The sequence below is a fragment of the Sminthopsis crassicaudata genome, chromosome 5, assembly GCF_048593235.1.
Source record: "Sminthopsis crassicaudata isolate SCR6 chromosome 5, ASM4859323v1, whole genome shotgun sequence".
Lineage (NCBI taxonomy): Eukaryota > Metazoa > Chordata > Mammalia > Dasyuromorphia > Dasyuridae > Sminthopsis > Sminthopsis crassicaudata.
In genome coordinates, this window is record NC_133621.1 from 59,844,763 (window position 1) to 59,871,960 (window position 27,198).

General features: G+C 36.3%; 1 protein-coding gene across 1 annotated transcript in view; it reads right to left on the reverse strand.

The window, feature by feature from the left end:
* C5H10orf67 (chromosome 5 C10orf67 homolog) overlaps positions 1-27,198 on the reverse strand; it is a 113,153-nt gene that overhangs the window by 30,577 nt on the left and 55,378 nt on the right. Inside the window, exons 13-16 of the mRNA XM_074269535.1 lie at positions 26,541-26,606; positions 13,090-13,161; positions 12,435-12,515; positions 11,762-11,833 (exon numbers count right to left, since the gene is read on the reverse strand). Coding sequence (XP_074125636.1) covers positions 11,762-11,833; positions 12,435-12,515; positions 13,090-13,161; positions 26,541-26,606 — 291 coding nt within the window. The remainder of the gene's footprint in view (positions 1-11,761; positions 11,834-12,434; positions 12,516-13,089; positions 13,162-26,540; positions 26,607-27,198) is intronic.

Here is a 27,198-nt window from a genome sequence, read left to right on the forward strand (position 1 = left end):
CCTTCTTGGCTCCTGATGGCTTTCCTGGTTTGGATCAGCTATTCAACTAACATTTTCATGCTTCTCCTGACCATTGTCTCAGCTTTCACTTATTGCCCCAGTGTAACCTCTAATTTTGGGATGTTTCTCAACACCCCATCATCACTTCTCCTTATCTCCTTGTATTGCTCGAATCTCCAAGTCTTTACTTGAAGAAGAGTCTTCTCATTTCACTACTACCTAGTGTGTCATCTATAAATCTTGAAGTGACAAAAGAGCATAGCCAAAGTGGACAGAATATGGTTAAATGACTGCTAAGGGATCCCTGGATTCATGAAATGGGCCCAATCCTGGCCATGTGTAGATTACATCCTACTGCTTATAGGTGGACTCATCCCTCTTGTCGTTCTGGCTCAGAACGATTGGAGTTGGTTATCCCCTGACTTTGCTTTCCCACTCCTCTCTATAGCCATGTTAGTGTGCTGCCCTGGTCCCAACATAGCTCCCTCAGTGTTGCCCTCCTCTTTAACAATGGTTCCTCCAGTCCTTCCTGGGATTGGAACTTGTTCCTGGCTGGGGGCAGACAATGAACTCTGCATCGTTTTCTTGGCTGTGTCTGTAGTCTGTTCTTCTGCTTGGCCCTCTGCCAATGTCATGGTCTTCTGGGCTCTCAGATTCCCACAGATCTGCTCCACCCACACCTTCTGAATCTCTGCCGACCTCTCTGCTCTTTGAGATTATCAGGCTAGTTTGACTTCTGCCTTCTTTTTCCTGCTGACTCCAGAGTACCTTGAACAACTGCCTCTATTCCAACCCATTGCTTTGCTCAGGCCCCTTGCCTGCCTCTGCTTTGGAGAACCACTTACCTGATTCCAAACCTTCCAAGGGCCTATGACCACTAAGTGCCCCAGTCCCATCATCTCTGACCTGGCCTCCCCCACATATATTGTCAAGGAGGCAGTGGTCACTTACCTTGTGACCTGGCCATCATGGCCTAGCCCTTGAGTGCGTGGCCCAGTGAACCATGCTTTTCAAGCACATGTCCACCCCATGGGAATACAAAAGAATGAACAAGGATGAAAGCCAATACTCAATGGTAGAGCTGCATAATTCTGCCAATGGCATCTTTTTTGATTTTCCAGCTTTCCCTCCTCTCAACAAACTCAGCTCTAGGAACATTATTATAAAGTTTTGGCAAGAACAGCTTAAAGACCAAGACTTTCCTTGACTTTATGCACTACTGAAGGCTGCCTTAAAGTGGCAAAGGGGCTGATGGTCATATCACAACTACAGGTGGCAGCAGTAGCTGCCTGATCTCACAGCATGACTGCTCTCGTTCTCCCTGACTGTGGTCAGAGCATCCCTGGCTCTGCCTTGATCCCTGAGACTGATTTCCTGCCTCCAGCACATTTGACTTAAAGCCCACACTTCTGTCTTAACAGCTGACTTCTCGGCACATTCTTCACTCCATACATTGTCACCTTGACTCTCCGGATATCAGTCCTTGGATTAATAGGTCTAAGGGAATGGATTCATTTGGGGATTCATAGGATTATTAAAGGATCAAAAAGTAGGATCCCCACCACCACCACCCAAGTAATCCAACTCTCCTAGGAAAAAAAGTACAAGGCTGGCTCTGATATCCTGATCTAATAGCTAAAAAAAATCAGCTTAGGAGATTTGATTGGATAACTTCCAAGCTTAATGGTGACCTTTTCTCTATGTCCTCTCATCTTCCCAGCTATGCTTTAAGGGAAATGACTATAGCATGGTAGGGAAAGCACTAGCTTGGGTTCTAGCCTTGGCTCTGCCACTAATCTGATTAAAAAAGTTAAAATTTCCCTAGGTCTTGGTTTTTTTTGCCAAATGAAAAGTTTGGACTAGATAAATTATAAAATCTTTTCCAATTCTAACATTCTATGAGTTTATTGTTGACTCAAGACTCATAAAATCATTGAAGAGTGAATGAATTACTGGTATTTGCCACCACTTGACTACCAGTAAGTCAGCATGACTTCAGGGAAATACAAGGAAGAATCATTCACTGTTGAAATAGTAAACCTACATACCTAGAAGAAGCTATGACTAATACTTCTCTTTGTGTTAATAGAAGGAGCTGGGCTGTTTGTTTGTTTTTTTTATAATTGAAACTGATAGAAATTATAGAGGTAGGAGGAGGGAAATAATCAGATCCATCTTAAATCAGCAAAAACTTGGGATCTTACTCTATCCCAAACAACATTAGTTTCTGAAAAGGATATGATCTCATCTGAATCAAGTTTCCTATAAGGGAGGAAGCTTCTTCTCTCCATCCCAACCTCCACCTTTCCCCCTTGCTTCTAGTCCTCTAGCAATGGTTGATTCCCTGACTTGAAAGCATATAGCATTTGAACTGCTGTTCTGGAGACTGCAGGAAAAGCTTAGTTGTCTTATAATTACTAAAAGGGAACATGGCTTAATGGAAAAGATACAGGTTGGCATGGAGAAAGGAAGGATACAGAAGTCAGGAGGCCCAATTTTTCACCCCCAACTTTGGGAAATAGCTCAACCTCTTCAACTCTCATCGCCAAAATGGTGGGACTAGATTATGTGGTCTCTAAGATGCCTTCTGGCTTGAAATTGATGGTTGCATATCCACAAAAGGCTTTGTTTCTGCTCATCTATACAGTGGATCAGATCCTGCATCATCTCCAAACTTTTTCCATATCCAAATAGGATATTATAAGGTACTGTAAGATATTATATGAGCTACACAAGCTTAATGCTATATTTGAGCTGTAGCTAGTGAAGTCTACAGCAAATCAATATTTATCTTCCAGCAAATAATAACCCAAGTTCCCTTTAAAGCACCAATATTTTTACAAAAACCGAAAAGGTTCTTTAAAAGAAAAAAGATCCAACTCAGGTGGAAATGATTTTGTTTGCTCTTCTGTTGGAACTAAAATTTCAATGTCATTCTATCGAGGCCTTTCCCCCCAATCCCCTATAAGCCATGATTTTGTTTTGTCAGCTGCTGACATTCCTCTTTCTCTGGAATACACACTCTGGTCTCTATGTGGTCAGTTCATTGACAGGTGCAAACAGCTGACAACTAAACAATAGGTGGAGGTGATAATAAACAATGATATTAGCTGATATAAAAGACGACTTCATAAACTAGAAGGAAGGTAAATAAAATCAACTGCAGGCAAGAATTCAGGGTGATGATTCAGCAACAAGTTTCCTAAATATGTATTAACTGGTTTTTCAAGTCCCTTAAGTGCTTAAAATAAAACATATCTATGAAACTTTAGTACTTTTGAAAATGAACACGATAGTTTCTAAATTTTGTGAAACCTAATAAAGCAGAATAATTTTTTATTGTGTAGACAGCCACAGAATGGATGGTCTCCCTTCTTATCCCTTTATTTCTTCTCTTTTTTGCAAATTTGTTCAAACACTAATTTTTTCCTTAGAATGTGGCCAAATATTCTACTTTACCCTTTCAAGAAGAATCTGTGATTTCATCATTATGAAGAAACCCTGAAAAGAGAATTCCCTCTACCAAAGCAGATAGCAACCTGTATATGATTTGGGAGGTTGGGAACTTAGTTACTTGAGGATTAAGTAACTTGTTCAGTCAGTATCAGGGGTGATATTTGAACCAGATTTTTCTGATGCCAAATCCAGCCCAGTTGTCACTATGCCATATTATTTTAGTGTCTTACCAAAATCACAAGCAAAGTTTAAAAACTATTTTTATATTTTTGCATCTAAAAAAACATATTTTTAAAAACAAATACTTGGGTTGCTTTGAAATCAGTTTATAGTAGAGACCATTTTTTAAGGTTAGGAATCTATTACAATGACAAGCAATGGTCTATGTCAATGAGAATGGCATCCACATGGTAAGGGGACATACTTTGGATCTTAAACATCTTTTCTTTCTCTTCCTGGACAATCAGTGCAGTCAACAAATTATGGGTTTTTCTATATTTCTGCAAACATTCTCTTTGTTCTTACTGTGCCCAATCATGAATAATAAAAAATAATAAATATTAGAACTTACCACTTTTGGCAATGTTCCCTATTAGTTCTTGAAAAAAAATTACTGTTTGAATTATCTTTCTGCTTCATCGTTACAATCACTGCCAGCCCCCCAAGTTCTTCTATACACGGTTATTTCCTTTTAACCTACAGCTAATCAGTGACTATTTTAGAAAGCTTATTATGTCCCATTACCATGTAAGGTGCTAAACAGAATACAAAAGTAGTAGAAGATGTGATCAACTGTCCTCATTCAGCTTATATTCTGTTTGGTGAGGAAAGACTTTTGAATAAGAAACAATTAGAGAATAATATATAAGATAATTGGTAATCAAGTACTAAATTATGTGGTACAGACTCAGTTTCTGTCCTGGCCCTGCTTGCTTGACGTGGCACCAGCACAATGTCCTATGCAAGAAGGTATGTCATAGAACAAGCTATTATTGATTGGAAGATGATGCTCTTCCTCCAATAGTGAAGATGAATTGCAGACATGTCTCTGTGTGACTATAATACACTAGAAAAAATGCCCAAGGAAAAGGGATGAGAGATACTATAATCATATTTTGATTCTTTGGTGAATCTAATATATAGATAGCCTCTCATCCACGCCTCGCTACTCGATGCCTTCCAAATTCCAAGAGAGATTCTGCCAAGAGGACATAGAGAAATTCAACAATCATTTATAAAATGGTAACTGTATCCCAGGGAGCTGGGCTAGCTTCTGGATAAAAAATAATGTGGTTTCCTGCTTGCAATGAGTATAACTGGTGGGATAGGGAAGAGAAGGATGAATGTATCCAAATATTTATAATTTTAAATTGTATTTAAAGATTTTGATATATTATTAAATTTTTCAATACAATATTGATTGAAATATGAATTTAATTTACCACTGAACTATCCAACTATAATTCTGTGTAAAGTGAAAAACAACTTTTCAAATTCCTCATCTGTGAAATGAGGAAGTGGTATGAGATGACTTTTGTGGATCTGAATCTACGATCAGATTCAGTATTTCTGAAGAGTGTATTTCTCAGATTCTTGATCTTTAATAACTGAGACACAAGCTGAACACATAGATGTGCATATATATGTACATATATATGTATATATATGTATATATACATATATGCATCTGTGTGTACACAAATATTTGGAGATAATCACTTTTGGCATACGACAAAAATCCAATTCACTTGCTTGGTCGTAACAAAGCAAATTTCCGTGTGTAAACACAATCTGTACAAGGTGAAAGTCCTTCAGAAAGTCTTTGGAACTGATGCAGGTGTCTGGTACTCTTCTATCTATATATTATTCAATCTAATCAGTGTTGCAATATAAACACCAAACAAAATGACAGCTAACATCATAGCCGGGTGTTAACAGCAGTAGTTTGCTTTCTCCACGAAGCCAAGAGAAAAAATAAGAAAAGCAATCAGAAAGAAATATGGCCAAATTTGTGTTATTTTATTCTCTGAAGGAGCTAATCTTCCACTTCATTAGCATTCTAACAATATAAGAAAACGGAGAATGAAAAGGACACTTCATCACAATTTTTTTTCTTCTTCCCATTTGCCTCATATTGCAATTTCCTTTTTGCGGCAATACAAGATGACAAGATGACCCATACTGACCGTAAGAGAGAAATAGTCTGGCCCAGTGCATAAAGTGCCAGGCTTGGAGTCAGAAGGACCTGGGTGACCCTGGCTGGGTGACCCTGGACAAGTCACTTCATGTCACCATGAGTTGCAATCTGCAGGTGGGTGACCCCCTTACAATGAAGTCACAGTTCCTATTGTACTGACAATGCAACCAATCAAAACTGGAAAAGGAGAGGCAGAAAGAAGAAAGTCAGATCAGTATTCTAATCGTGCATCTGCCTCCCCCTTGCTCCATTTTCTAAATAATATTGGAGATGGTTATGACCATGGGAACTTCAAGAGTCCATACATGGGGAGTGGAGGCCATGCAAGTCTCTGTAGCCAATCTGTTCAGCGCTGAGACTCAGAAAAGTCGGAAGCAAGCTGCAAGGCTCCTGTCAGTGATCCCCGAACGAGGCCCTGTAAGGGCCTTCTGCTCTATAGAAACTACATTTAATCTGGGCACACTCTCCCAGGGATCAAGGTGATATGGTGACATAGGAGGAAATAAGCTCCTCAGCTGTGGACGGAAAATACTTCTGCTTCTGTTCTTGCTATGTCTTTTACATAAATATCCCTTTTTAAAAAGCTAATTGATGTGAATTAGTTACACAGAACCAGAACCAGAATGTTAACTGGCAACTGACAATGAGTGTGGGAAGAAGGACGAGAAAGGAGGACATAATGAACTGGGGCTTTAGCTGATAGCGTAAAGAGAAATACTATCTAAGAGACAGAAGCAAGATGGCAAACCAGCAAGAAACAGTACAGTGAACTTCTGCCTCACAGCTCCCCACACAAAAAATCCTCCAGACAGATCTAGATTTGGTTTAGAGGCATTTACATTAGAACCAAAGTTAAGGAGGAAATTCAAGAAACAAAAATCACCCAGAGTCATTTTTCCAATCCAGGTTGCATTGGGAGACAGGCCCATGGACACTGGATATGGGGTTTGGGTAGGAGCTACCATGCAGAGAGTGAAGAGGCCAGGTGAGTTCCCAGAGCCACTTCGGGCCATTGTGATGGGGTCATCGGCAGCATTGGCACCCACTACCCAGTTCTGGCTCACAGATCCAGGTAGAACGAGGAGGGGACCTGCGCCCAGGAGTGGCAATCTAGGATACTGAGTAGTGGCAGGTTCTGGGCAAGGCAAAGAGAAAAGTAAGCTCAAAAGTAAGCGCAGTGTCCCGTTCAGACTGCAAGTTCAGCTTCAAGGTCAGCCTGAAGCCTGCAGAACAATAACCAAAACAGGAATTCCAGACCAAAGAGAGAGCTAGTTTTGTGAGCCTGAACTCGCTTATCTAGCTCAGGCCTTCCCTCCAGAAGTGTGCAAGGGCCGGCCTTCACATCACGTCCAGTCAGTCTGTTGCCTTTTTTGACACTACCCAACCAGTCCATCTTTTTTCTGGTCACATACAAAATCTTGATGATGCATTTTATGGTATTTCTGAAAGATCACTTATCCTTGGTAATACTCAGCAGCCCCTTCCATCATGCTTTGAAAGTAAACTTTCACTTTAAAATGGTGCAACCCCCGTGGTAATACCTCTCTGCATGGCAAGACGTCAAGTTCTTGATAAGTGATTTTCTTTTGGGCTCTTTTGGTCTCCTTGCCATGTTCAGTTTTGAATCTGTTAAATGCTTTTTGGGAGTGGCCATGAAGCAAATGTCTTTACTTTCTGTCCATTTCCTCATTTTTTCTAGTCTAAAGCTTGTTGGAACAAACCAAGTTGGAATCGTCTCATCCCAAGATTAAAAGAATCAGAGCTGGAAGGGATTGTAAGGATGATCTAATTTAGCCCCTTTATTTTCTAGCTGAGGAAACTGAAACCCATAAGTGGAGCTTTCTCATGACAGAGAAAAAATATCTGATTCAGAATTCTGGACTTCTTTCATTACCCTGAGATGGAGGCAAGGATAACCCTCCACTTTTATTTTTATTTTTTTAATCTCATTTAACATTTTCTTTTGCTCCATCTCGTTGATATTCTGCTTGCACAGAGATATCAGATTTTGAAATGACTGTTAATATAGGTAACCAGTTTTTTTCTTGGTGAGACAGCCATTTTCATTTTTGTGATCTATCAAGTCCTTGGTATATGACTGAGGTGTTACATTCCTGAACTTGGTATTCATGTTGTATCAGCATACAGTACTCAGTTGAATCTAGGCTTGTCATATTTTCCAAGATAGTTTCCCCATATTTTCTTGTGCCCATTTTCTCACTGAAACCACCAGGAATCAAAGAGTACATTGACTTGACTGAGAAGACTCTGTCAAGTTTTCAGTTTGTCAAATTTATTTTTTTAATTTTCATATGTTTTACTGTCTTAGGAAAAGGAAGGATAAGGGAGGGAGAAAGCTCGGAATTCAAAAACAGATTTTAATTAAATAAAAGTGCATTTAATTTTAATTAAATAAAAAATGCTTGTAATTGGGGAAAAATAATTTGGAGTGTAATTGGAATGAAGCGATTTGCCCAGATTCACACAGCTAGTTAAGTCTGTAAGGCCAAATTTCAGCTTGGAGCCTTTGGATTCTAAGACCATTGCCACCCAACGGCCTCAGAATGAAATATTATTCAAAAATATTTCTTCATTCTATGAAATTATTGTTGGCATATGGTTTATAAATATATTCATGATGTATTATATTTTTACGTTCAATGAATAAAACAAGATAAGACCACCAAGGTTCCACTGTTACTTTTGAGCAAACTGAGATCAGCTCTGTCAACTCTGGTAACTGACAGCTATTCTTCCAGTTATCTCAATTTCTTTTCATCTTCTGATTTTACTGAGAATTAGAACAAGCACATTAGATAGAGTGCCAGGCCTGGAGGCAGGATGACTCAGCTTCCTGAATTCAAATCCAGTCTCAGTCTTACATTACTAGCTGTGTGACCCTGGGCAAACTCCATTTGCCTCAGTTTCTTCATCTGTAAAATGAACTGGAAAAGAAAATGGCAAACTACTCTAGTGTCTTTGTCAAGAATACCATAAATAGGGTCACAAAGTCAGTCACAACTGAAAAAATGACTCAACAAGACTTGTTCAGATAAAGTGAAATTCTTCTCATAGTATCTTAATTCCTGGGTTGATGGACAGAGTATGCTAAAAATATGAATAATTAATGTTTATCTGTACCATATTAGCACCACTGTAAGAGTAAAAATGATAGGGTATAGAAGGGTAAGAACTGTTTTGTATTTTTATCTATTTCATGGGTGGCCAGGCCCAAACAGTTTAGTCAATCTTGGAGTAGTGTGCCTTTCCAAATGAAAATTTAGTATAGTCAAACACTGAAATCATATTCAAAGTCTTTTTTGTCTGATAGCTGCTAGAACCCACACTACCTAGTTAGCAAATTTCTTCAGAGGAAATAACACTATATGTATAATATATATGTTTATACATATATTGTTTTTTCCTCTGAAAAAATTAAAATTTTATATATATAATATATATATATATAAAACCCAATTTTGTTGTATAAAACCTCTGTATCTCACATATTTTAAGGATATCAAAAAGCAAACTTTAAATAAAAACACAATGTCCAAATACAGTTTTTGCTTTGTGAGCCATTTTGTAAATGTAAATAAGACAGTAATGTTTATAACATTTTTTTCCAGACTAACTAAACATTCAGTTTATCTCTCAGCATGTGCTCTGTTCCCACCAAATGACATGGGTTCCCAAAAATAAGTATGATTAAGTAGTTAAGTTAATGACTGATGTAAAAAGTCCCTGAACTAAGTTCACTAGTTGGTGATCAACAAATGTTTAATACTCTAAAACCCTATTAAGAGATTTTTTACTGGACCAGCTACCTATACATAATAAACACTTAAAAAGAAATAAATAGAAAATTAGATGCATAAAAACCAATGTCAGAGTATGCAGAGGAGGAGATTTTTTGACATTATACTATATTCTTAGAAGATAATTTAATACAGCAAAATAAAATATCCTTTTTCGTAAACAGATGCTATTACCTCTTGGTCTCATGGAGATGCTTAATAAAAAATATTTATAATTTCATTTTAATAGCATTAATTTGTCCTATAGCCTTACATATTTTAGTTAATGCATTTAAAAACATCATTCTGAGGAGTTCAAAGTTTTCACCAGACTTCTAAACTGAATTTAGTAATTAATTTCTGATAATTAGCTTGCCAAGTTTCCAGTCTCTTCTATATATTAGCAGCTGAACTCAAATTTGTGATTTTTTTCAAAGAAAAATATTAGATTAAATAATATTTAATGTAAAATAAAAAAGCCTTTAATAGGCTAAGTATAACAAGTGAGTTTACTTGTTTATCTCAGTTTCTTCAACTATATGAAGGGGATAATAATAATATTTCTCAGGATTATTGAGAAGATCAAATAAGATAATAATCAGCACAGTGGCTAGCACAAATAGTAAGTGCTTAATACTTGTTGCTTCCTCTTGTCTGGGTTTACTGCTACAAATCTTGTAACTCATTTCTAATCTCGTTTCTTCATGCTTTAATTTATCTTACATATAGATAACAAAGTCCTCTATCTAATCTGTAATTCTAAAAATGCTATTTCCCCTTCTCAAAATTCTTCAACAGCTCCTTAGTGCTTACTCAACATATACTCTTTATCTGGACCTCAATAATATGGCACCAACCCACTACTAGCTATATCACAATACTCCTCTTCATATAATTTACTTCCCTGATATACAGAACTATTTGCCATTTTAAAAACTCATCTCATCTGTTCCTGTGTCAATACCTTTCCTAACACCATCTCCAACAGGAGCACATCCTGTAGTTTGCCTTGTGGTTCACACACTAATTTGCTGGGTCTTTACTTCATTTTTGGAAGACTCTTCCCTGCTCAGCTTTGATCCCTTTCCTGCCCTGTAAAAACCATGGCACTAACTCCCATGTCCTGAGCAACTGTGACATACAGAATCACAGACTCCCAGCGTTGGCAAGGACTTCAGGTACCCCCAAAACCATCTAGCACAATCCGTACCTGAGCAAAATATCCCTTCTGCAACACACACAAATGAAGACTTCCAGACAGGAAAAATACCATTACCACCTTGGGCGACCCATTCAACTTTTGGGTAATTCTAATTGGGAGGAATTTTCCCTGGCTCCCAACACCTCAAGCTAAATTTGTTTTTACTCTGTTCCCACTTACTGGCACGGTTTTGGGGTTAGGCTGAATAAATTAAATTCTTCTTCCATAGTTATCGGGTTCTTTCTAAGACTTCTCTTTTTCAGGTCAAATATCCTCCATTTTTTGGAAAAGTGGTAGCTATAGGTAGCTAGGTGACACTTTGCCTAGAGAACTGGGCCTGGAGTCAAGACCTGAATTACAATCAGGCTTCAGACACTTACTAGAGCTGTGTGACCCTATGCGAATCACAACCTTTTCACTTCAGTTTGTCCAACATTAAAATGGAAATGTATAAAATTATTATGAAGGGTTGTTGTAAGGACAAAATAATTTATTTTTAAAGCTCTTAGGACAGTACCTGATATATAGTAGGTGCTACATAAATGCATATTCTCTTTTCCCCTTCCTCTTTCAAGTGATGTACATAGCCTGGGGTATGCTTTGTTATCCTACTAATCCTTTTCTGAATTTGTTTGAATTTGTCAGTGTCTTTTCTAAAATGTGATCCTCAAAACTGAAAATAATATTCCAGGTGTGATATGACCAAAAAAGAATATGACACAAAAATAATTTCCCACTTCCCAAATTCTCTTAAAGCAGCTTAAAGGTACATTAGCTTTTTAGGCAGCCATGCTCCACCCTTGGTTCATATTGGACTAAATCCCACTAAATCTTTCAGGCAAATGGTAAGATAGGTATATTTTCCCCAATTCAATGGTTAAGTAGGTTGGTCTCTCCCTGAATCCTGGCCAATGCACACCATTGTTTCTTAAACCCAGAAACAATCCAGACTAGACCCATAGCTAACACTGATGGAAAATTTGATTCAATTTGACAAAAACCAACAAATATTTATTAAGCACTCATAGGGTGCAAGCAACTGTCACCCACCCAGCCTGGCTTGGGCAAGTAAAGCTACAGTTGCTTTTTCTGGTGATAAAAACTCCTTACCTGAGGCAACATGGCAGCCCTGCGTATAAGTGGCTTTTCATCGTAGATGGACTTTATGGTTTCTTCAGGGGACTAGAGAAAAGAGAGGAAGACATAAAGATATAAGGATAGAATATTTCCTGGAGGATCTGGGGAGGAGGAAGTGTGAAGAGGAGTGAGAGAAGAATAGGAAGAAAGAATCAGTGTTGAAGGATTTAAATGCATGGCCATCAAACTATCTATGTTTTTGGTATGATGGGCTCATTTTTTTCATATGAGTCCCTTCAATCTTCTTACATCTTCCCCTTTTCTGGGTACTCCTCCATCTAGTTGCTCTGGCCTCCTGGCTGTGCCACGGATAAGATTCTGTCCCATGGCTAGTTGCTGTGTGTATATATATATATATATATATATATAAAGTAAAGCATCCTAGCTCCTCCATATTCCTCAAGAGTTTGCCTACCCTTGATCCTATCCTATGCTATAGATATATAGATATACACACATACATACACATGCACACACACACACACACACACACACACGTATGTATAGCAAAGGATTCTGGCTCCTCCATATTCCCAGTGGCCTGGTGCAGTATACAGGGACCTCGTCTGTAAGAAGCTTGGGGCTTGGAGCTTTGACTGGAAGGTGAGAACAGCTTACTCTCAGGAGGCAGCAGGTAGGTACATACCACATCTTCATCCTTGATAATAAAAGATTCTTGATCTTCCAAGGACTTTGCTTCTTCCACTTCTTCCCTTATCAGGTCATCCTGCAAAGATAAAGATCAATATTATAAATTGACACTCAGAGGCTCTTTTGGAGAGACAAAGGGATTAATGTCCTTGAGGTCTCCTCTAAGGGATGCCATGAAAAAACCACCATGTAAAGTGGGAGGGCAAAAACTAGACTCGTTGACAGCAAAGAGTGTGAGCAGCCACTTACGTGACAGAACTTACTGAGAGCCTACTAAGTGCCAGATGCCACGCTTGGTGCTGGAGATACAAGAATGAAGATATGTTTTTCTTTGCCCTCCAGGAACGTATATTCTTCTGGAGAATAATGAGCCACATAATCCTTAGGTATACACAGGATTCTTACAAAATAATTTTGTGAGGGAGGCTTCATATAGAAGGTGGAAATGTGAAGTAAGCATGACAGCTTAAGTGGGATTGGGAATATTAACCATTCCAAGAGGAAAGGGCCACTAGAGCATGGCCCTGGAGTAAGGAAAAATCTGAATTCAAATCAGGCCTCAGACAATTACTAGCTGTGTGGATTGGGCAAATCACTTCACTTCTTGCCTATTTCCTCAACTATAAAGTAGGGATAATAACAGCACCTACCTTGGTACTTTCAGAGCTTTCAGTTTCTAAGAACAGTCTCGTTTCTTCCAAATCTTCCTTTTGTATGTCGTACTGTAAAGATAAAGATCAATGCTGCAAATTGACCCTCAGAGGTTCTTTTGGGGAGACAAGAAAATCAGTGTCCTTCAGTTCTCTTCTAAGGGATGCCATGAAGAATCACCATGTAAAGTTGGAAGGAAAAACATCCAGATTCATTGGACCACAAAGAGTGAGAGCAGCCAATTAATTGACAAGAACTTAACGAGGGCCTACTAAATGCCAGATGCTGTGGAGATACAAGAACAAAAACATCATATACCCTTGCCCTCCAGAGACTTATAATAAATCTTCTGGAAGAGATGAGTCATATCATTCTTAGGTATATGCAAGATAAAGTAATTTTGTGGTGATGAAAATGTGAGGTAAGCAGGATAGCAAAAATGGAGGTGGGACTAGGAGCACTTGGTACAATTTCTGGAACATAGTAACTTTTATATAAAAGCTTATTCCCCTTCTCTTCCCCCTGCTACTTTATAAACTAATACCTGGAGATCTTATCATAGTTTAGAATGCACCCTAAGTTTTTTTTAGGGCTATACCACTTACAGGTTTAAGTAGGTACTACCAAGCAGAACATCTTCAAGTGTGGGACCAGTGTCAGCCAGTATGGATGAAAACAGAACATTTTCCTGGCTTTTAGGCTCGTCAAGATTCATCACCAGATTGTTGGCCACCGAGTCTTGATTTTTTTTTCCATCACAACAATGCATACTTAGCACATATAATGTACATAATTGCTTTGCAAAACTTAAAATTCAATTTTGAGTATGAGGAGGATGATAATGATGATGAAAAGTCTATTGAGGCAAAAAGGCATTCTGATATTCATCGGATGAAGTATTCACATTGTTCAAGCCATGGATCTCCAAAATATGGAACTTGTTGAGAGAGTTTTCTTCGGGCCGCTCATTCAAGGAAGTCAATGCTGAATATCAAGTTTTTCAGCGGTAGGCCCCACCAGGACTTGTCCCAGAAGATTATCAGCCCCATAGACCTGGAATTGAGCAAGATGGTGCCCAAGAAATTGAGCAGTCAAAAGATGTCTGCAGGATTGGTCATCATATTGTTGGGCAATCTGCCTTCTTTGAGCAGAGTGGTTGTGGTGAACTTGATTAGAATCTGGGGAAGCTTTGGATCAGCTTAGTTGGTTGAACCACTGCTTCCTTTCCTTTCCTTTTCTCATGCTAAGGAAGTATTAAAAGTCTAGCCCTGAGCTCTGCAAAGCTGGTGGCAAATATAACAACTGTTCCAGAAATAGATCATATAATCCCCATGGATCTTTAGGCCGCTTATATTTGGAATTTAATATCTCAATAGATAATTTGTATGAATATTCATGGAATCAGATCACAAATCCAAATCCAAAAGAGACCTTGAAAGTCATGTAGTCCAATCTTTTCCCTACCCCCATTTTATGGATAAAAAACTAAGGTTGAGAGAGTTGAAGGAATTCACTTGAGTGTTCACGAACAATAACAGTAAAGCTGGGCTTTGAATTAAGATCTTTTGGCTTCAAATCTAATCCTCTTTGTCCATTTGTAATTATTTAGTCATGTTAATCGTAGTCTTCTGATAGTCTGAGTATTTCATTTTTTGGAAAGTTTTCTTCCATTTTTGTTGTGATTCTGGTTTTATTAGCATATAAATATGGATAAGATGTTCTTCTTGTTTTGATTTCTTAGCTATAATTTCATTTTGCTCATTTGCTATTTTGTTCATTTGATTTTCTGATCTCTTCCTTTTTGTTGTTATTCCAGAACTGATACTTTTTTATACATTTTTTATTAAAGCTTTTAAAATACAAAACATATGCATGGGTAATTTTTCAACACTGACCCTTGCAAAAACTTCTGTTTCAACTTTTCCCCTCCTTCCCTCCACCCCCTCCCCCAGATGTCAGTAGTCCCATACATGTTAACTATGCTAAAGTATATGTTAAATACAATATATGTATACATATTTATACAGTTATCTTGCTGCACACAAAAAATTAGATTTAGAAAGAAGGTAGAAATAACCTGAGAAGAAAAAACAAAAACGCAAGCACACATAACAGAAAGAGTGTAAATGCTATGTTGTAGGTCCATACTCATTTCCCAGTGTTCTTTCTCTGGATGTAACTGGTTCTGTTCATTACTGATCAATTGGAACTGATTTGGATCCTCTCATTGTTGAAAAGAGCCACATCCATCAGAATTGATCTTCATATAGTCTTGTTGAAATATATAAAGATCTCCTGGTTCTGCTTATTTCACTCAGCATCAGTTGATGTAAGTCTCTCCAAGCCTCTCTGTATTCATCCTGCTGGTCATTTCTTATAGAACAATAATATTCCATAACCTTCATATACCACAATTTATCCAGCCATTCTTCAACTGATGGGCATCCACTCAGTTCCCAGTTTTTTGCCTCTATGAAAAGGGCTGCCACAAACATTTTGGCACACACAGGTCCCTTTTCCTTCTTTAGTATTTCCTTGGGATATAAGCCCAGGAGTAGCACTGCTGGATCAAAGGGTGTGCACAGTTTGATAACTTTTTGAGCTTAGTTCCAAATTACTCTCCAGAACAGTTGGATCCATTCACAACTCCACCAATAATGCATCAGTGTCTCAGTTTTCCCACATCCCCTCCAACATTCGTCATTTCCTTTTCCTGTCATCTTAGCCAATCTGACAGGTGTGTAGTGGTATCTCAGAATTGTCTTAATTTGCATTTCTCTGATCAATAGTGATTTGGAACACTCTTTCATATGACTAGAAATAGTTTCAATTTCTTCATCCAAAAATTGTCTGTTCATATCCTTTGACCATTTTTTCAATTGGAGAATGGCTTGATTTCTTAAATTAGAGTCAATTCTCTATATATTTTGGAAATGAGACCTTTATCAGAACCTTTAGCTGTAAAAATGTGTTCCCAATTTATTGCTTCCCTTCTAATCCTGTCCGCATTAGTTTTATTTGTACAAAAGCTTTTTAACTTGATATAATCAAAATTTTCTATTTTGTGTTCAATAATGAGCTTCAGTTCTTCTTTGGTCACAAATTCCTTCCTCCTCCACAGATCTGAGAGGTAAACTAACCTATGTTCTTCTAATTTATTTATAATCTCATTCTTTATGCCTAGATCATGAACTCATTTTGAGTTTATCTTAGTGTACAGTGTTAAGTGTGGGTCAGTGCCTAGTTTCTGCCTTATTAATTTCCAATTTTCCCAGCAGTTTTTGTCTAATAATGAATTCTTATCCCAAAATCTGGGGTTGATCTCTTATTTTTAATCAGATTATCTGAATTTATTAATCTGATTGATTTTTTCAAAGAATCAATTTAATAAACTCCTTTTAAAAATGAATATTAAGTTTATTAATCCTTTCTGATTATGCAGCCCACCATAGATCCATACCCTTCCTGAGTTTTCCCCCAATATTTGCCTCAAAATTTCACCTCTTCATCCATGTTCTCTCACTCTTCCAGGTGCCAGTTATTCCCAGGGATTCTAACTCCTTTCCTCTCAATTTAGGATAAGTAATTTTTCAAACACCAAATTTCCAGCCACACCCAGTATAAGGTCCTCATCTCCCTTCACAGACCATCTCCCTTCACTCATAAGAGCCTTTATCCCCTTCACTTAACCCCTTCACTCTATTAAAGTAAAAATCTTTCTTTCCCCTTATTTCAACCCTCCCCCCTCTCCTCACCCATTCCCTTGTAGGATCTTTTCTTTCTTTCAGTTTCCCCTCATTGCTAAACCCTTGATTTGACCATAGGACATCATACACTCTTCTTCCTCCCCCTGCTCCTTTTTTCTTTTCTCTCCCATGATGTAATGTAGTTCAATCAAATTACAAACAAAAACATTGATCATCTTATAGGCAAGATGTTAACAGTTTCTGTCCATAATGTTCCCTTCCTGCCACTTCTTTGTCAACTCCACCAGATTTCTGTCTTTCCCATCATCTCCCTGTGTTGACTCAGATAGAAGAATTTTACTGATTTCTCTTCATGATCACTTCATTGCTATTGCTGTCCTTGCCTGCTGCCCTTACTGCAGGATTTCTTTTGTCTGAGATGCTCAGAAGCAAATAATCTCTTCAATTATAGTTTTATTCTTAAAATTATTTCAAACTCTTCATTATTTAACATCCATTCTTTTCTCACATGTGTTTAAGCTCAGATTTGCAGGGTATATCATCTTGAGTTTCATCTTAAGTTCCAATGCTCTCCAAAACACAGTATTCCATTCTTGCCTATGTTTTTTAGTCAATGAAGAATAGTTGTGTCTTATTTGTTTTCTTCTTTGTATTTGAAGGTCTTTCTCTGATCATTTTAGAACTTCTCGTTTCTGAGTTTAAACTCTTGAGTTTGTTTTTGTTTTTTCCTGAAGGTGATATTTGAATTTTTTCAACTGGACTTTCATTTTTTATATTCAAAACTTCTAGACAGTTCTCTTCTATAATTTCCTTCATTATAGTGTTAAGGTTTTTTGTTTGAGGGTTTTAGGGGGCTTGTCATGTTCTTTGAGAGACCTATGGTCTTTACATTGCCTCATCATATACTTCTTTGAGATCAGTATATTTTAATTGCATAGTGAGTATATTATTATCATTCTTTGTGTCTATTCTTTTAGATTGCCTTTTATTATGTATTTGCATTTCCAACCTATTTTTCTCTCTTTTGTTTCTTTGGTGAGACTTGCCATTGCAGATTCAAGTTTTACTCTTCTGCCTATTATTTTTGCTGTGCAGGCCATCCATTTTACTCTTATAATTCTCTTGGTACAGCATGGTGTTCCACCCTTCTCTCAAATTTTACAGTCCTATGTTTCCTGTCGATTTATTTGTTCACATTTGAGTTTTCTTGTTGTTGAAATCATTTGATTTTGACTTCCACCATCTCCCTTATTTTATTTATCATTTATTTTCTGACTGCTTCCCCTCTGATTTCCTTGGGGGCTGAGTCTTAAAGCTCCTCCAATGTTGAGTAATAGACATTTTACCAGCCTGGGTCTCTGCCCCTAGAAGTTTTGAGTGATCAGAACTAGTTTCAGTTGGATGCTCTTTCCCTCAGATTTAGTACAGAGTATTGTACAGTCCTTCTCTCCACCCCATTCCATCTCCCACAAATTGTTTCCTGTCCTGGTGTCCTGTTTTGCCCCTTCTGTTCCTTAATTCTTTGTCTTGATAGCAATAAATTCAAGAGCTTTATGACACTGGTGCTACAGGGATGTGGTATTACAATGTTGTTCACCCTCGTCACTGGCAGTGCAGAACTTTGCAGTGCCCCTGGCCATCTTCTGTTCTTGAGAAGGGTTTGCCAGGGTAAGTTTCCATGGAGCTAGGATATCCACATCACTGGCAAAACAGAGGATAGACTTGGCATGGGAATTTTCTTATAAGCAGCTATCAAGTCCTTGGGTCTATTAGTATAGCTCATTATCAGTACTGTGAGAGCTGAGGGAAGGATGCTCAGCAAGCTCAGTGAGCTTCCAGTTTGTTTATTTATTTTTTTTTTTTTACTTTTTTTGGAAGTCTGGGTGTCTTAGATGATGGAGACAGCTGAATACATTTTATTTTTGATGAATAATTTCTGTTTTGAAAAGGTTTGAGACATAATGTTTATATATTTTTTAAATTGATCAAAGAAAGCAGGTGAATCCTTGCAATAGTCAAACAAAATCATAGATCATAAGATATAGAGCTGGAAGGGACCTTAGCAATTCTTTAGATTATCCTCCTTCTAAAAAACAGATGATGAAATTGACTAAATAAAATGGCTAGGACCATTCATGCAGAGAATCACAAAGTTGGACTTCAGGTCCATATCTTGTGATTCTTAATCTAATGCTGTGTCTAAATATCACTTTTTTGATCTCTTGTTAATTTTATGACTTTCAATTTTTAATTCCAATTAAGTTCAATGACTAGTACTACAATGTGATGTACCACGGAAATGGGTTATGTACACCCCAATAGGTATACCACCAAGCATATAGTTATATGTGTGACAGTGCATGTGTGTTTAATAAGCCCAGCGACAATATGTCCAAATTAATGTATTCATGAAAGAGTAACCGTTTGAAAATTTTAAATTTCAAGGACAACAGTCTCCATTGTGTCTGAAAACTTGAAATCTCTATAGATTCCATACCTCTCCGATATCCAAATACAAATACCTCAACACACACACACACACACACACACACACACACACACACACACGCACAAATGTGCTTTCCTAGGAAATCACAGAGAAAATAATCAAGCTAAACAGAATATATAAAGATGACAGCGTCCTAAGCCAAGACAGTTGTCCTTTCCTTCTATAGATAATTTTTTAGTTAGGAAATATGGAAGAATACTGGATATCCTATAAAAGAATGGAAGGAAATGCCAATAGTAAAAAAAAGCAGATAAAGGGGTATGTTTTTCTAATCACTGAAGAACATCTATTGATATCTTGTACATTTTCAAACTTTTCTTTTTGCAGCTAAAAACAAAATTCTTCAAATTAACCTCAAATTCCATAACCCTTCAGCCAGCAGAATTATCAAGCTTGCCAACAACATCAAGCCAATCTTTGCTGCTTTTTTCCTCAGTAGACTATTAATCTTTTTCTTCAGCAATGAGAGGCTCCAAATCAGTTCCAATTGATCAGTGATGAGCAGAACCAGCTACACTCAGCAAAGAATACTGGGAAATAAATGTGGACCACAAGATAGCATTTACATTCTTTCTGTTGTTGTTTGTATTTTTGTTTTTCTTCCCAGGTTATTTTTACCTTCTTTCTAAATCTGATTTTTTTATATGTATACATATATTGTATTTAACATATACTTTAACATGTTTAACATGTATGAGACTACCTGCCATGTAGGGGAGAGGGTGGGGGAAGGAGGGGAAAATTGGAACAGAAATTTTTGCAAGGGTCAATGTTGAAAAATTACCCATGCATATGTTTTGTACATAAAAAGCTATAATAATAAAAAAGAATAAAAATCTTTTGAAAGGAGGAATTGCTTCATCTTTTGTCTTTATACCCTTACCACCTAGCTTACTCTTAGGCCGGTGTCAAGAGCCTAAAAATAATTTAATTTAATTGGATTCCTTTCCAATCCCTATTCCCTCATCACAATTTCTCATTTCTCTCAAATCTGGAGTACCTTGGGTGCTTCTATTCTTACACACAAAGCTTGGGAATAGTGAATACAGTACTAATTTTGGAATCAAGAAGACTTGAATTCTTTGTGCCTCTGACACATACTGGCTATGAAGCCTTTTAGTGTTTGAGGCAACTCTGTAAGAGTTTAAGCTATTGAAGAGGTGCTGGCTTGCACTTACAGAGGGAATTTTCTCATCCAGGAGTTCCCTCCACCAATGAAATCACAGGTCTGTCCCCATTCCTATTCCTAATTCAGCATGATAAGCAGTGTGTTTCAATGACTAGCATGAGTTCTGTCATTATTGGCAAGTGCAATTGCAGATGATTAAATAAAACCAACTTCTTGAACAATGCAATAATAAAAATCTATTCACCACAGACTTATCTAATACAAGTTAAATGCAAATTGTTAAGTTAGAAATGCTGAGTATGATATACAATTTGCTAAGCTGGAACTGCTGAGTACAGTACATCCTCAAACCCATATTGAAAAACATAAGAAATATTTCAGTTGCAAAAGCTATATCATGCAATTTAAATTAAATAAAAGCTTGCTTTCTATTCGCACTTTCATTTCGGAATAATGGATAATGACATTGGAGTCTATGCCTCATAGAATTTCATGCTCAGTTTGACATGAGGGTTTGTATATTCAAATGATATTGATGTATAGTTGACCATAGTGTGATCTTAGCCTTTTTAAAAAAGAGCCATTTTCAGTACAATTTAAAACCATGAGACAAAGATATAAATGTAAAATTATATATCATTTTGAAATGTATGTTTAAGGAATTAAGAATAAGGTGATCTTTGCACAGGCCTCTCAGCTTCCTTCTGACTCATTCTTAGCTCAATTCTTTGCTGAATTGGTGACCAAAGCCAAAAGCCAATAGATGAATGGTCAAGGAATATATAAGCAGTTCTCAAAAGAAGAATTCCAAATTATTAACTAATGCATGCTTCAGGTTGCTAATATTAAGAAAAATGCAAATTGAAATAGCAGGATGAGGTAAGAGAGGGAGGGAAAAATTTTAAAACACAAAAATTTTTACAAAAATGGATGTTAAAATTATTTTATGTGTATTTGGAAAAATAAAATACTATTAGGGGAAAAAGAAGTTCCCATGTAAACAAAAATATTTATGAAAACATAGTTTTGTAGTAGCAAAGAACTAGAAACAAAATAGATGTATATTACTTGGAGAATGTCTAAACATACATGAATGGAAAAGAATATTACTGTTCTGTGAGAAATGATGAATATGATGAATACAGAGAAGCACAGAAACACATTATTTGATACAGAATGAAGTAAAGAGTAAAACAAAAAACAAAAGCAAAAATAATTCATGATAACAATGTAAATGGAAAAACTACAATTATAAAACAAATGTGAATACTGCAAAATTACAAAGAATAGTTCCTCCTCATTCCTTTGCAGGGTATGGAATACTGTATATACTTTCAGACTTTTTAAATATGCTTATCAGTTTTGCTTATTTTTTCTATAAACAATATGATTTCTTATATAGGATGACTGAGAAGAATTTGATAATGTAAAAAACAAACTATGAAAATAAAATATATTTTTTAAAAATTATTTTTAAAAACACTATAGTCAAAGACCTTAAGGTGACCCCAATTCTATGGTGCCAAATTGATTAGTATCTGAAAAAAAGGAATGATGGTGAAGAGAGTTTGATCTGGTGCTGGAGATTTCTTCCTTTACTATTATTTTCACTCTTGACACATAATTGATAAAAATATCAAATTAATATTCTCTTGAATTTGTAACAGGGAGATAGATTTAATTAATAAAGCATATAAGCCTTACGGTACACCATAGAAATAAGAACCAAATTTATATTTTTAGTTTGCATCTTTTAATACAAATCTGACTGTTTTAGTTGACACTTGCCAGGGAATCAGAAGATCTAGATTCAGTTTTTCTTTGAGCAAATCATTTAACCATTCCAGTCTTCAGGTGATTCTCTAAGATAGTTGCAAAGAATGTGGAAATTTGAATCGTTACAGAAAGTCTGCCACTGGGAGCTTTGTTTACTGATGAAACCATAAAGTTTAGTTCAAATAAAGTTAGAACAAAGCCCTTATTTTATAACTTCTATCAGGACAAAAGGAAAAAAAAAAGAATAGATATTAATAATGACATTTAAATGTATGCTTGCTTGAGTTTTGGGTTCATCCTTCAAAAAATGTTTTGTTTTGTTTTGTTTTTTAACAAAAGATATATATAACTATATATATATATATATATATATATATATATATATATATATATGTGTGTGTGTGTGTGTGTGTGTGTGTGTGTGTGTGTGTGTGTGTGTGTGTGTGTATTTTTTTTCTTTAACCAAAACACTGAATTGAAAAAAAATCCTATTTTTTTTCTTTAGAAATATACTGAAATTTACAAAGGCCTGGGAAGTTTGATATGAACTGATGCTAAATGAAGTGAGTAGAACCAAGATAATAGTGTATACAGCAACAACAAGATTATATGATGATCAATTGTGATGGACTTGGCTCTTTTCAACAATAAGGTGATTTAGGTCAATTCCAATGGAATTGTGATGGAGAGAGCCCCCTGTATATAGAGAGAGGAATAGGGGACTGAATGTGGACTATAACATGGTATTTTCACATTGTTTGCTTTCTTATTTTTTTCTCATTTTTTCTTCTTTTGATCTGATTTTTTTCTTGTTCAGCATGATAAATGTGGATCTAAGTTTAAAAGAACTGCACATGTTTAACTTATATTGCATTACTTATCTAAAGGGGGGTCAGAAGAGAGAAAAAATTTGGAACACAAAATTTTTCAAGCGTGAATGTTGAAAACTATCTTTGCATGTATTTTGAAAAATAAAAAGCTATTACCATTTAAAAAAGAAATATATTAAAATTATATTAGAGACATAAATGTAGTCGATTTAATTTCATCAGAAACTTGTAAAGCATTCAAGTTTACATTTTTCCGAGATTATTAATCCTTAGGTTCAATAGTGTATTTTAGTGATAAAATTTTTTTGATGTTTCAATTCTGCAGGGCTTTCAATTAATTAAAAATAGAATTTTGACTAAAGAATATCTTTTTAACAGAAATATGATTCTGTATTAACTTACATATTTTTAACATAGATGTTATTAAAAAGATAAAACTAAAATACAATTGTTGTTAGCTCTATAATAATAGTAAAAATATCAAAAATCAACACACCTATCCTCTAATAATTTGTATAAAATATATTAAGCAAAACTGAGTGCAAAGAAGATATTTTAACACTTGCAACTTTTCTGATTAGTAACTGAGTAGATATTAGATTGGTAGGCATGTTGAACTTCATTAGTTTTCCTAATAATATTGTTAATTAGTTTTACACACTAAACACTTCCTATTAAACTTTGGTAATCAGCTATAAAGGAATTGAGGGAAATCTTCAGTGAAAACTGGAGAAAAGCAGGTTTTCTCAACTAAAATTCAGCACTTACTGAAAAACAATGTCCTTAACATTTTATAATTAACCGGAAGATGCAGAGAATATAAGATCTTATTGTGCTTATTATTTGTTGATGATCCAAAAAAGGCATTTGATTTAATGGATTCTTTAAAACAAAGAATCTCAAAATCACTTGAAAGAAATAACAACAGAAATAACTGTGCAAGGATTCTGTGATTCCTAACACCGGGCGAGGTATAAAACAGGGAGAGAGATGTCTGAATGCCAAAGAGATTCACCACTTATCAGAGAAATACAGTCTAGAGTCCCAGCTGAAGAAAAAGTCCACAGGGAGGATGGTGGCAAACCCCAGACTTTATGGATGCTGACTGCACCAAGACCTCTTGGCCCACAGTTGTAATTCCTCAAAGAAGTTTGGCTTCTCCCTCCATTCAATAAAAACCAAGTAGATGAAGAAACCAGATCAAAGAGTTGGAGATCTCCAAGCTGGAGTAAAAGTGAAGGTGCGCTGTGGGCAGAGGCAACTAGAATTTCCACCTCAGAGCTGTTCCTTTGCACCTCATGGAGATCTAACTGGCTCTGGACCTTTGGAACTCTCTCCCCTCACCTGTGCAGTTCCTTGAATCATATTCATTAGCTATTTGTAGAAGTTGGTTCCACCTGGTACAACTTTTATACTAGGATTTGACTAGTTTCTTATGGGAAGGTATTTTCATTGGCGTAGTCTCCTTGCACCATGTCATTTCCTTAAAACAGCCAGAAATATAATTTTATTTATTTTTTTCCAGACTTGCAGACTTTAGTTGGACTTCCATCCAAAGTTATGACCATATCAAAACTGAACTTGGGGCAATTTAATTAAGATTGGGGGTAAGAGAAGGCACAGAGAATAATGTCCCTGGAGGTACAGCTACACTAGAAAGATCACTTTAGTCCATGCGAAGAAAAGTGGGTCTGAAAAGGGGCTATGGATCGTGGTGAAAGGATCATGGGGATGGAAGCCAGCAGCTGTTGCCCTGCGTTCTTTTTAAAGATCCGCAACAAGTTACAGAGCTCCAGTTCCCACAGGGAGGAAGCCCATCCAGGCACGTGTGCACGTATACACACAGGTGCCATATGGGCACATGCCCCTTCACCATCAGTTGCCAGAGCCCTCCCCCAGCGTGCCAGTAGTTCTGTCTCTGCATCCACCTACACATTGTTGCTATTGGAGGAACCCACATGTCTCATCTCACTTGTGGAGTCATGATCTCTCCTGAGCCCATGATTGATGACCATTGTCTTGGTTCAGATCACTAAATCTGCCCATTTCCTAGGCACTCTGGGAATGACTTCTCAGAATCATAGCTACTTATTTGTGATAGAAAAATACTTTTTGCAGAATGTAACCATAATAGACAATTTCTGCCCAAAGTGAAAAATTCAGTATTTGTGCCTTAATACTATGTTCTCTCACACCAGCACAATTTAGATTTACATAAAGACTAAAATTCCTTCTCTACAGATATTTAATATATCTTACGCTTTGCAAGGGCCCTGTTGTTTTATTATTTTGATATGTGCATATTCCCCCTTTCTCTATGTCAGCAGAAGCAAAACTTCTTAAAAGCTTAATGTGTGTGTGTATGTGTGTGTGCTAGAGATAGATGAATAGATAAATAGTAGAAGGACAAAGATATATAAATGAAAGCATATCCTCTTCTCTTAGATGTACCAATATAAAGATAGAAATATCTATCTCAAGTTCTAAGGATAATACACACACACATACACACACATACACACACACACGCATACACACATATGTATTATAAAGAAAGGTTTGGGTTGAAAAGAAAACTGAAATTGTCTTTGTTTTCTGCATTTACTAGTCAGTCCCATAGAAGGCTCTTATTGTGGTCCTGGAGCATTGTTTTTCATTAATTTCTATGACAAGGAACCCAAAGCACATGGAGCTAAGAGCCACAAAACAAACAAAATAAGGGAAGCAGTCATGACTTGGCACAAAGTGTGACAACCTAGAAAAAAGCAAACGTTTCAATATCTGAAGTGGGGTTGATTTTCTATGAACAACCTTTTCTTTTCCCAACAGTATCATATTCTTTTCCGGCACATTTAGGACGCAAGTCAAGCTGTGTTTTATTTTTTATTATAATAAACACAGTCAGTTGACTATAACAAAGACATATTAGTGCTGATCAGTTGAAAGCCAAAATACACCATCAGCTGTGGGGTGGGGGGAACAAAAAAAAAGTCAACTGATAAAATAAAGGACCAGCCGTCTGGAAAGCTCTATAAAAAGAGAATAAAAAGGGCAGTGTTCTTATGAGACTACCACAGGATGCCAAAATATCTAGTGAGGGCCCTTCTGTGGCTGTCATTTTTGGAAACTAGTAACTAAGACTAGCAAACCCCCTTATATTAGTGTGGTCTCATGCATAATGTTTCTTGAATATCTTTAACAAAAACATGCACCAAAAACCATATGTGTGCCATTTTAAAAATATGCAACACAAGATTCTAAGTAAGATTCTTATATAAGGATAAAATATCATAATGGCACAGATTGGTTTCTTTAAAATTATACTTTAAAAATATCTCCAAAGTATAGCTATTAAAGTATTATAAAGAATAGCAAGAATAAATATTTCTTGATCAACAAATATGCAAAGAAAATTCAAAACATGAAAATGATGATATACAATATAATAGGCTATATTTGGAGGGAAGAGAATAAAGGAAATAAAAATAAAGACTCTTACCATGTCTAGAATTGCTTTTTTCTCTTCTTCAAGAATTTCACTTAAATGTTCTTTCATTAAGGTTAACTGAAATGAAAAAATATATTGGATTCTGATTAAAGAATTTGTTTAAAATTCTTTCTGTTTAATGGATATCAGTGAAATTAATAACAAATAAATAACATAAATGAGAAAACTTTTCAAATCACTTTGAATTCAAGAAAAGTGACATACTATATAAGTAATAACAATAATAATAGCTATCCTTTACATAGCACTTATTATGTGCCAGATACAATCATTATTTCATAGTAATGCTGGGAGGTAGATGCTCCTATTGTTCCCATTTTACAAATGCTTCACAAAGTGAGTCAAACAGAGGTTAAGTGACTTGCCCAGCATTGTATAACTTAGATCTTCCTGATTCCAGGCCCAGCATTCTGTCTACTGTGACACTTAGATGCAGCTATCTACCTCTGAGTCACTGTAAGGACCAAATGTGATAATTTGCTAGTTGTTATTACAGCATACTGTTATCAGATACCTTCACAATATTTTAAAGAAAAGCCAATTTATTTACAATTATTCTTGAAAATCTAGCACCTTATCTCCAGAGAATTTGGCTGCCAAGTGACCAGCAATTCATTTGACATAGATCTGGGAATAAGTACTTGAAGAT